This window comes from Poecilia reticulata, unplaced genomic scaffold, assembly GCF_000633615.1.
Source record: "Poecilia reticulata strain Guanapo unplaced genomic scaffold, Guppy_female_1.0+MT scaffold_131, whole genome shotgun sequence".
Classification (NCBI taxonomy): domain Eukaryota; kingdom Metazoa; phylum Chordata; class Actinopteri; order Cyprinodontiformes; family Poeciliidae; genus Poecilia; species Poecilia reticulata.
In genome coordinates, this window is record NW_007615014.1 from 1336183 (window position 1) to 1348675 (window position 12493).

Sequence of the window (12493 nt, forward strand, 5' to 3'; positions counted from 1 at the left end):
CTCTACCAGCTAATGTAGTAATTATGTTTGATCTTTCATTAAATGTCTTCTGGTGTAGCCACAGGGTTTAGACTTCTCATAAAAATCCTTGATTACTGAGCTCAATGGCTGTAGAAAGCGTGGATTAAACTGATTTCATCATCAAGATGAAAGATTTTTTCTTTTTTTTTATTGTACAACACCCGCTATTAATATTGGCAGGGAATTTAAAATCAAATTGCGAATGAATGTCAGTTTCATCATCAGGTCTGATACTCTTTAAAAAATCATCTAATCACACCCTCCAAAGCTTTCCCCTTTGATTTTTAGCCTGACAGCGAACACCCAAAGGGGACAAGAGATTGACATCTGGCAGCCGAAACGGATCCCTGACAAAGCTGCCGCAGCTCCGCGCAATCCGACGACTTACCTTGAACGATGAGATGCACTTTTGTGGATTTTGGTTTCTTGTTGGTGAGAATGGAACAGACGTAAGGTCCCTCGTCGTGAACGTTGACATTTTGGATCTGAATGCTGTACTCTGTGATGGCGGTGTTTTCCATCAGGATGACGCGAGGATCCAAAGACCACTTCTCCGTCCCCGCGAACAGAATGGTGGTGCGGTTGAGCCAAGCCACTCGAGAGACTTTGCTATCGACGCTGCATCTGGGTGGCAGAAAGAACGATACAAACTATTAGCATTTTGAGCAGTGATTTGCGGTAGAAACGGTTGCATTGCAAAACTAATTGCAGGAGTGGTAGTCTGTCGTTACATGTTGTAAGTTGAGCCGAAAATGTCAACAAGGTCAAGGCTGCAAATTGGTAGTTTTGCCCAACGAATTGCATCAAACACATGGATAACATCACCCAATTAATTTATCTAAGCATAGCGATATCGATCAGTGATTGCACGCACTAAGTTGAACTCATTACCCTTTGTCACCGATTCTGTCCGTAACCTTCATGGACAGAATTTCTAGGCGGGAGCCAAGGTGTGTAGGGGATCTATCCATTTTGGTGACCTCAAAATCGGATCTCTTGTTTTTTTTTGTGAATGATGTGGTTCTGTTGGTATCGTCAGAACGTGATCTACAGTTTTCACTGGAGCAGTTGATGGTCAAGTATGAAGTAGATCGGGATGACAGCCAGCACCTCCAAGAAAAGCCGCAGTGTGAGACGGGAGAGAGTAAAGTGCTCGCCAAGTTACGGAAAAGTGAAGCAGGAGACGGACAGGTGGGCGATGCACCGCTCTGTCATGGAGAAGAGAGAGCCGAGCCAAAAGGTGAAGCTCTCGATTTACCAGTCAATCTATTTCCCACGCTCATCTAAAGCTAGAAATTGTCCAAGAAAAAGTTAAAAGAGCCACAACCAAATCAGCTGAAAATGTATTTCCTTTTGACCATAATGCTTCAGCGGTTGTGCCTTGAAAGCTTTCCAAGCATTCTCATAATTTTTCATAACCGCTAATAAAATTAGCCGTACCGTTCCAAACAAGGGCGTGCCAAAACCCGAGCCGCCTTCGCTGGAAATGACCCTAGTCTAGTCAAACAGTATCACGTGGCGCTTGGCAGCTATTTCTGTCCTGAGGATTCACTGTTTCTTAGCACAACAACAGAAAGTCCTGTAGTGACTGGTGGACAGAACAAGTGCTGAAATCCCAAGAAAGATGTAGAGGCTGTGTGAACTTCTAACCATATTTAAGGTACTACTTCATAGGAATTGCTTTTTCTAAGCTGCATTTGATCCAACAAACCTACAACACGTCACATCCAACAAAACAGCAACCACAACGTTGTTAATTCGATGAAAAACTCGAAATAAACTAAAATGTAGTGAGAAGTTCAGTAACTGGGATATAATCCACACTGGAAAATGACTTTGAAACAGCAAATGTTACTTTACTTCAGTCACAGTTAAGTGATTACAAAATTTGCTGAAGCAGGTTATTAATCTGATCTAATCTAAAAAGTATCAGGTACACATAACAGAGTCGGATGGAATGTCAGAGACTAATTAAAATAGAAGATATGTGATTTCTTTTAAAGCATGTGGTGAGATGAGGGCTCTGGCAACACTTGAAATATTGAGAAACATTCTTTGCCAGCTAGTGGACTTCATCAGGATCAGAAACCTTTGGCTTTCTTTTACAAATTTCAATATACAGATAAACAAACCTTGCCATCAGCATAGTCAAAATAAGTTGTATTCAATCGCAACATTTGTGTTAGATGGAGGCACAGGAGTGCAAAACAACATCATGGGGAAATAAATAAACCAAGCCAAGTATCAGGAAGCGAATTATGAACTGGATACATTTTCCAGAAGTCTCACAGTCCCACTCTCAACAATTACACACAACACCACATGTTAAAGAACCGTTTGCAAACTTTTACAATTGTGGAAATTGAAATAATGTCTTAAAATAAACCTTGAAATAATTCAATATAACATTCTGTCCTGGCGTTGTAAGATTTGGAAACCTTCGCTTCAGTTATATGCACTACTCTTGTACTTCTATGTAAATAATCATTACACTTTACTCATATTAAACTCCTAATTTCTCTCGAGTAGAATGTTTTCTCTTCTCTTTCCGCTTCTGCGACGGTACAGCGCCGGTCTGTGATTTCTGCTTCTGGCCAATAAACGCTGATAATTGAGGGAAAAAAAGGCATAGAAAAAAAGATAGAAAAGAAGAAAAACTGACTGTGAAAGAAGCAGTAAAGGGGCATTATTTATTACACTAATGGTTTCTGTGCAGCTCACAGACACCCGTAGAGCCTCACACAGCCAGAAGTGTTTGCTAACCCCAGACACTGTTCCTTGTAAATAGAGTTAAAAAAGAAATCATAGATTCACAGATTAGCACGTCCCTGCTGAATTGAATGAGTGTGTGTGCGTGTGTGTGTGTGTGTAATAATGTGTGAGAGGAATGTCATGAACAAGGCTAAGAGAGACGATGAGCAACAAGAGTGTCAGCAACAACATGACTAAAGGGCTGCTGGACCGAACAGAAAAGGCCAAATGTAGCAGCAGATAATATAGATGCTCCTTGTTAAATATATTAATTGTATAACTACAACCGTATTTAATTATTTAGTCATTACTTTGCATTAGTATTTCAGGCTGACAAATTGTGCAGACGTGGTGTTATGTATGCTGCAATTGAACTATTAAGAGACTGCACAGAAACCAGCAGGAGGTGTGTATGTGACGGGAGGTAACACGTCTCATTAGTGTTCAGCGGTGGGAGGAGAAAAAAAAAAGCAGGGTGATCATGTGCAGAAATATCTGCTGGAGGAGCTGTAATGGCCTTAAAAAAAATCTAAAGGTCAGTCAGTCATTAAACTGTGGCCTTTTTGTTTAAGCCGGCGGGTGATGCATATTTTACATGAAATGAATAGTCGTTCATTTACAAAAAAAAAACAAAAAAACCCAGGGTGGCATAACTGTTTTTTTTGTTTTGTTTTTTTTTATGATCAGGGTGACTGTGGATAGCAGCCAGAGTGCTTGGCACTATTCCCCACAGGAAGGAGACGTGAGTGTGAGAGCGCCTGTCCATCACGCTCGTCTCTGTCACTCCCTGTGACGGCACAAGAGCTCCAGACTGTTCCCGACCTCTCGCACACCGACTTGTGGAGACGGACGACGCTGGACTGAATTAAGCAGTTAGAGCACATGTGTCAAACTCAAGGCCCGTGGGCCAAATCTGCCCCGCCATCACTTTTTGTGTCTAGACTAAACATGGTTAAATATTATGTCATCATTCAACGCAGTTTTTGTATGCCTACTGCCAAATTATAGCAATCAGTCCCTTCAGGTTTTTGAGAATTATTGTGGAAATTCATACAAAACGAACAAATTCCCACACTTTTTTTTAGCTAATAACTGGGAGTTTAATGCAGATTATTTTCAAAAATTGTCCAAAAACTTTACTTGTACTAAACAGCTACCTCAGCTTCAACTGATGTCATATTATAGTCCATGATCTAAACAGTGAGTAAAGTGGCAGATATCGTCATAAATAAGCGTAGATAAAGCAAATATTTCCAAATTAGCACCACAAACACTTTGATTTTTGATATTTTTTAATCCCAAAAAGAATCTCAAAAATACTGGAGGGACTGAAAAAAATTCAATAATTTTATGTAATTTCAAGAATCCATTAACATTTTAACAGTTTGTGAATGGGTTTTTATCAATACATTCTTGCACAACTGGCCCTTTAAGAGCATTCATGACCTTCATTTGGCCCAAAACGAAAATGAGTCTGACATCTATGAGTTACAGAAACTGGTTGTAGGGGGAAGAGGCTGCCCCCAGACCCCCCAAAAAAATAAAAATAAAAGCTCATTCTCACTTGGACCACTGAGCTCTTGGCTGTGATTGGGATGTATGCTTAAAAAAAAAAAAAAAGACCTCACATGTACCTTGTAACAGAATACAGTGCTGTGAAAAAGACATGGGTGCATTACATCATGTCATCCACGTCCTGAGGCCAAAGAGCCGTCTCTGCCAACACACTGTTTTACTCCTAGAATGCTATTTCTCCAAAATGCACACACACAAAGAATTGTTTCCCCCCAAAAAAGCCTGGAGCATCATCAAGATCATACCAAACTTATTCTCTCATTGAAATCCAGTTGCCATCAATCTAAACAAATGATTGTCATGTCTTGGATAACTGGGAATCTACACTAATGTACAGTGTGAGGTTATTTTTATTTTATTTTTTTTAAACAGACAGACCTTTGCTTTCTTTTTTCTCTATCAGCAGAAGTTTGATGCCATTTCCACCCAGCCTCTTTCTTACTGTTGAGTCATGAACCCCGAAGCTACAAATTTGTTATATCTTTATTGACGTATAAAACTGGGGTTGCATTGGGAAAAGCTTATTCCACAACAATTCTGACTGTAAACAAGGACAACAAACAACCTGATTGGGACAACTCTACTTACTGCTGCTCTCTTCAAAGCCGACACAAGACAACATTGCTGTTGACAAGTCTCAACGGCAATGTTCCCACTTTGCTTCCTCTACCAGAGTATTCCAGGAATACCGGATGATGTGTTATCGCTGCCACACGGTGTGTGGTTTCAAATATTACAAAGAACATGCATGTCTTGGGTGAGGAGCAGTTTTTTGAAAGGTACAAAACGTAGAACAACACTTATTCTGTGTCCTCTTGTGCAGCAGCTTCAAAGGCTTTTATGAACTGGAGGGAAAGAATATAGTTATTTAAATCTGATAACCTGAATAGAGCCTCAACAGCAACTTGAGCAAACACTGTTATTTTGGAGACAAACTGATTATAAAGCTGCAATCCTATAATAATTATCTATTAGTCTGTCAAACAAGCTAATTTACAGAAAATGGCTGTAAATTGTTTTTATAACAATTTTTCTTTATTGCACAGTCAAATATAACCTGATACTTTACTTTTATTTCTGTAATTATTCTAGCTGCCAATCAGCATCTGGCACCTCTGAGGTCATCCCAAGATGCAGGTGTTTTTCTCGAGCTTATAGTTAAAATAATAAATCAAGATGTGCCTGGCTTATGTTCAAAGACACTTTGTTGACTTTGAGGGGAAAAAAAATTAAATTAACAATTTATGACAGACTCAAACCTCCTCTGCAAAGCCAACAAGTAGTTTTAAATAGACTCTCAGTAAACTAGAAGGATGGGTGAAAAAAGCAGTTAAAAAAAATGCAATGTCAAAAAGACAACTTTTTACGCTAAACATTTTATTAGAACTCACGCATACTAATATATGATTTAAAACTGAACACAACTCAATTCTATGTTAAATAATTAACACAAATACAAGTGTTATGAAGAACCAATTCAAAAAAGAAAAACCTTCTCAGCTCCCCTCACTGTCCTCTGCAGGGTCCAGTTGTCTGTCATTTTGGGACTTAATGGAAATACCAAGGTGAGATTCGACGTGTCGACCTTTCTAATGAGACTATATAAACGCCAGGGGCAAAAGATGCAACAAGTAAAGTTTCAGAGCAAGAAGAACCAACATGTCGGCCTACAGTTTCCTCAGCAGGCCTCGTTCTGATGAAACTCAATGTTGCTTTCATTCCTTTCTTTAACCGATTAAAAATAAATGAAGTCCATTGTTGCTGATTTTTACAGACTTATTTTCATGAAGGTAAGAATGGAAACTCTCACTTACAGCCAAAAAAAAGAAAAATCGATACAGACAGGTGAAGTGTTTTGATAGAACACTATTCACACCTGGCATTAAAATCCACCCTGAACGACTGACTGATCCCAGTTAGCCGCTTTGCATGGAGATGAGCCGAAACTCTACCCATGTTGCAAATGGAGTCGGGCTCAGGACTCAACATTTCTGCTGATATTTCAATAAGATAAGATGCGTTCAGTCCGTACAGCTAGTTTATTGTGACCTTTACCAAGATTAGTCACATTTTGAAGACTTATTTCAGCCACAAACTCTTCAAAAGCATCACTGTGAGGCTTAGGAGATACAAAGAGAGAGGGGAATGTGAGGTTTAACAAAATCACATTTCACCCCACAGTCACTAGAGATATTAACCCATAAAAAAGCACTGTAGTAAAACAGATGGCAGCTAACTCACATACACTTTCATTAGTTCATAAAAAAATACAAGTGGATATTCCTTGAAAAATATATATCTTGTGCTTTGCAATTTTTAACACAAGCTGTTTCAATGAGCTCCTAAAAGTAACTTAATTAAACCTAAATCTTTCCTTAACAAAAGATTTAGGTTTTCTTAAGAAATAAAAGTAACTTTTATTTAAAAATGTGTGTTTTTACGTATTTGTTAAAACTGTCACTACTGTCATGATAGTATAACATGGGAAAGGCAATCTGTGAAAAAAAATGGAGTTCCCCTGGCCCTTTCCTGTTGTTCTACTGCCATCTGCAGAAATGCACCGCTCCCAGTCAGAAACAACCAATCAGAGCCAGGAGGAGCTCTGATTGGTTGTTTCTGACCTAGCGGTGTAGATGGCAGTAGAAGCACTGGAAGGAAGCAGAGAAGCTCATTTTCTATCACACATTATCTGTCTCCTACTGACAGTTTACAGTTTGTGACATAGTGACAGTTTGAACAAAAATGTGAAAACAATTTTTTTAATTAAAGTTACTTACCGACTCTTTCACAGTATGATATTGGGTGTGTATTTTTTATTTATTTAAGAGCTTAGTAGGTAACACAGCAAGCTACCAGGAGCAACGTAAGGTCTGCAGGTTTCCCTTCAATGTATCCCAGGATATAATACATTTATTCACTCATTACATTCAAACTGCTGATCTAATACAAACCCAAGGACAGTTCTGAAGGCGTTCTCAAGAAAGTTATTCTAAATGTGATCAGATCAATGTGGACTCATTCTATATCAGTGTTTGAACTGGGTCTTCTTCGCCTTTTTGTCTCTCTTTTTTTTCTTACAAACTAAGATACTTGGTTTTCTACTTATCACACCATCTGTTTCTGCTTAGGAGTGTTTCTGGTTTGAATAATCACAGTAGAGCTTTATAAATTAACTATCTAGCGAAAGAAATAAACGCTGTGGGAGAGGAGAGCAGCAAGAAGCCAAATCTGCAAAGTGCCTGGAGGTATAATTTAAAACTTTTTATGTTTATAACATTTGTAAACACCAATGTTATAAGTGCTCATGCTTCCAGTTTGTACTTCATATTTGCTCTTCATGCTATATGATTAATAGATCGGACTCCACAGGCTCAAAATGACTAAATAAATAAAATAAATGTGAGACGAAAGGTTAACAAAGAAGAGCTTTAAAAGATTCAGAGAGCCATCAATCAGGAGCAATGTGATTACAGTACAGTCAGGTTTATAAGGGATTGTCTTAGGAAAACAGAACATGTCTGTAGATATGAGAATGCAGCTCAGTAAGCTCTCAGGCTGGAGGCTCTGGGACAGACCTGGTGACAAAGAATTCATATTAAAGACAGATTATTGTTTTCCTTCCAAGCACACAATGCCTAACCTTCAGTTCAATGGACCTCACAGGATGAAGAGCATTACTCAAGCTGTCACTTCTTACTGCCACTGCAGGGTCAGAGGCGACAGCTGTGTGTGTGTGTGTGTGCGTGTGCGTGTGTGTGCGTGTGTGTGTGTGTGTGTGCGTGTGTGGGGGTGTGTGTGCGCGTGTGTGTGTGTGCACACTTCTATCAGAGTACTCCATCAAAGCTCTGACGCGAATCTGAACTAGTGGACAAACACTTCCTGCGGGACAAAGGTGGTGGAGGGAGAGCTTCTTTCGTTTGTCTTAAATGATCTAAAGTAAGCTCGGAGAGCCGAACGCATTTTAACCGCATTTCCACATAGCAGATGACAAAATCCGACTGTAAACTTATCGTTATTATTAATGACAGATCTGGATTTGACCCAGGAAATATTAGGGCAGAAATAATAGTTCCATTCTTTATTGGGACTGTAGAAGCATCCCCAAAAACTTTACTGACAAAGACTTTTATGTCAGTACATATATGGAGCTCACACCAGTGATTACTATATATACTATATTATATTGAAAAATATTATCAGTGAGTTAATGTTTTGTGTGTGTGTGTGTGTGTGTGTGTGTTCACATCATAAACTTCCAGCTTTTACCCTTTAGAACTTTTCTGGAAAACTCCTGAGGGCAAACTTTTTTTTTTCTCTTCAGCAGTTAAATCCTCCTCATTTGCTGCTCCTATCTAACTTTGTCCCTGTGCTGTTTGCTGCTAAGAAGCTTATACACTCTGTAAATCAGCTGCCTTGAGCTGCTGAAGAAAAGACCAACTAAAACCAGTAAAAGTCACAGATTTTCCCTCCACTGCTGTCCATCGGATCCACAAACGGCAAACAAGACAAAATGCGCCACAACACAGTAAAACCTTGCATCAGATTTTGCACCGCGCTGTTTTCCTCGTCACTGTTAACATTTAGATTCACCAAACCGCTGGGATTACTTCCAACTTAAGCCAAGGACTCTGTGGCGTTATGTTAACGGGTGTATAAACTGACAGCTTTTGGTTTCGCAGCGGCAGTCCAAGGATTGAAGAATATATACAAAAAATAAAATGCTTTTCTTTGATGTCAGTTGGACACAAACACAATTAATATGTATTGGCTGAAGCAAAATGGCTTAAATGCTCAGTTAGTTGGACTGTTTTACTGTCTGCCCGACTTCAGTTGTGACTCTCACCAATTTACCAGCGGAAACTGAGAAGCATCGTCCACTGAAGTGGGAGTAAACAACTCCTTCATTAGGCCGTTGGAAGTTCAGCTGAAGCGGAACATTTTATCAGTCAGAGTCTGAAACGTCCAATCAAACGGATCTCACGCGTGTTCACGCATCCAGACTTTACCAACACTTTCTCATCAAGATAAGACATTTTTATGAAAAAGTATATAAATAAATATTAAGAAATCTATCAGCATGTTGCCAAAAATAAACAGTAGATGCTTAAAAAGGGCTAAATGAATTGTCTATCGGTGCAAGGTCATATATGGGTGAAGGCGTGGTGTGCAGGATTAGAAACACACACAGACACACACACACATATATATATATACAGTTGACCTATTTATTTCACTATGAATGCTTACATTTTTCACTGAATGTAAAGTTTAACACATCTTTGTGTTAAACTTTACTATAAAAGATAAATCCAAATTGCATAACAATCCTTTATTGCTCATTAATAAGTGAGCCGTGACCCTGATGGCTTTTTGTCTTACTGATCGTGTTAAATAACTAAATGTGTGTCACACAAAATAAATAAAAAAAGGTCCCAACAAAGGCTTCCTAAACTAAATCTTTTCACTTAGATTTTTTGTGCAGTGTGAAGAAGACACTTTGACAGACCATCGATAATGATCATTTAGTAAACCATTTAAACATATATAATTGAATATTATTCAGAAGATATGTTCAGCCAATATTTGCCAAAGCACAGAAACATAAATACAACTCTATGGAATCACAACAGTTCATTGTACATGGTAAAATAATAAAAATATTAGCATTCAATGCTAAAGTTATTAATAATAATCTATATTTTTAGTCCTGACAGTGGGTGTAGGTGGCCGGTTGTACAGTTATGGCCAAAAGTTTTGAGAATGACACAAATATGTTTTCACATGATCTGCTGCCCTCTGGTTTTCATGTGTGTATGTCAGATGTTTTCATCACATACAGAAATACAATTGCAATCATATCATGAGTAACAAAAGCTTTTATTGACAGAATGAGTTAATGCARCAAGTCAATATTTGCAGTGTTGACCCCTCTTCTTCAGGACCTCTGCAATTCTCCCTGGCATGCTCTCAACCAACTACTGGACCAAATCCTGACTGATAGCAGTCCATACTTGCACAATCAATGCTTGCATTTTGTCAGAATTCCTGGGTTTTTATTTGTCCACTCGTCTCTTGATGATTGACCACAAGTTTTCAATGGGATTAAGATCTGGGGAGTTTCCAGGCCATGGACCCAAATTCTCTGTTTTGTTCCCTGAGCCAGTTAGTTATCACCTTTGCTTTATGGCAAGGTGCTCCATCATGCTGGAAAAGGCATTGTTCATCACCAAACTGCTCTTGGACGGTTGGGAGAAGTTGCTCTCGGTGGACATTTTGGTACCATTCTTTATTCATGGCTGTGTTTTTAGGCAAGACTGTGAGAGAGCCGACTCCCTTGGCTGAGAAGCAACCCCACACATGAATGGTTTCAGGATGCTTTACAGTTGGCATGAGACAAGACTGGTGGTAGCTCTCACCTCGTCTTCTCCGAACAAGCTGTTTTCCAGATGTCTCAAACAATCGGAAAGGGGATTCATCAGACAAAATGACTTTACCCCAGTCCTCAGCAGTCCACTCCCTGTACCTTTTGCAGAATATCAGTCTGTCCCTGATGTTTTTCCTGACCTCTTTCCTTGAAGTTCTTGATGATGCGATAGATTGTTGACTGAGGTGCAATCTTTCTAGCTGCGATACTCTTCCCTGTTGGGCCATTTTTGTGCAGTGCAACCATGGTTCACAGAGAAGAAACAATGATGCCAAGCACCAGCCTCTTTTTAAAGTGTCCAGTGGTGTCATTCTTACTTAATCATGACAGATTGTCCTCATCAACACCCACACCTGCGTTAATGGAGCAATCACTGAAACAATGTTAGCTGGTCCTTTTAAGGCTGCAATGAAGTTGAAATGTGTTTTGGGGGATAAAGTTCATTTTCTAGGCAAATATTGACTTTGCAATTAATTGCTTTTAAGCTGATCACTCTTTATAACATTCTGGAGTATATGTAAATTGCCATTATAAAAACTGAAGCACTAGACTTTGTAAAAATTAACATTCGAATCATTCTCAAAATTTTTGGCCATGACTGTAGACTAGTGATTCTTACACAAGCCAGCGTCTTACCAGTCTGAATATAAGTAAATAAACAAATAAAAATGCAGTAAGCATCTGTTTTAAATCAGGTTAATTTGTATTTTGGGTCTTTCATTTAATCTGGTATTTTGGATGTCATATATGTTCAGTTTAGATTGTGAGAGTGACTGGTTCATTCTGATATTATGCTGCCAGTTTCCGTCCCCGAAATGAAACAGAAAAAACTTAGAACACAAAAAGATGATTCAAATGATTGGAAATAGGACGGGAATCACAAAGACAAGGTTTTTTCCATGAATATTTTTCTATTTTTTTCATTTTCTATTTCTGAATCCTTGCAAATTGTTGATAAGCGGAAAATATTGTCAAGAAATATCAGGCCAAATAAAATACCGTGACGCTCGCCTGTCACCTTATGAGTTAATGAACATGCTCCATATGTTTCCAGTACAACTCACAGAGATTTCTATGGACCTTTGTCTCTTGTTGCCATAGCCACCAGGCTGAAGTGCTAAGAGCATGTGTCTTGCCCTTAACAACATCTGAACAATGGACTTCGTTTTGAAGATTTCTTGCTACATTGTTCATTGCTGCTGTTTTTTTACACCATCAGTTCTCAACTCTCCCAACACAGAGATTAGCAGAAAAATTTGTTTAGTGAGTCACACCCAAGAGTGTTACATTTTACTTTAAGCTACAAACGCAATATCCCTACTCCCAGCTGTTTCTCCATGTGACTCTCATTACTCCGTTTCTGTCGAAATGCAAACCGGGAGCGACACATTGTTTCATTTTTGGTACCCTCCAATATCCCGCTTCTCACACTGCTGTTTTGGTGATTTTAAAATATAATGCTGAGTGCAAGACAACGACTTGCGGAAGCACATTACACAGTAATGTCTACTGGTTTTAGTTTTATAGACTTGCTAGGAGGAAAAAGAGGCGGGGCGGGGTTAAACGGATTCACCACCTGGGTTAAAACAGGAGGCAGGCTGTGCTGCGCACATCCACGGCACAGCTAATCCTCGCTGTGTGGCCAAGCTTTGGGGCACGTCATGTGACCACAGCCGGCCTATCAAACAGAGTAATATAAAGCATGGTAACAAAAGAGAAAGC

The 12493-nt window shown here is 39.1% G+C and overlaps 1 protein-coding gene across 1 annotated transcript in view; it reads right to left on the bottom strand.

Moving 5' to 3' along the window:
* Positions 1-12493, bottom strand: part of opcml (opioid binding protein/cell adhesion molecule-like) — a 151720-nt gene that overhangs the window by 65672 nt on the left and 73555 nt on the right. The window contains exon 2 of the mRNA XM_008401855.2: positions 410-645. Within this exon, the coding sequence (XP_008400077.1) occupies positions 410-645 (236 nt within the window). The remainder of the gene's footprint in view (positions 1-409; positions 646-12493) is intronic.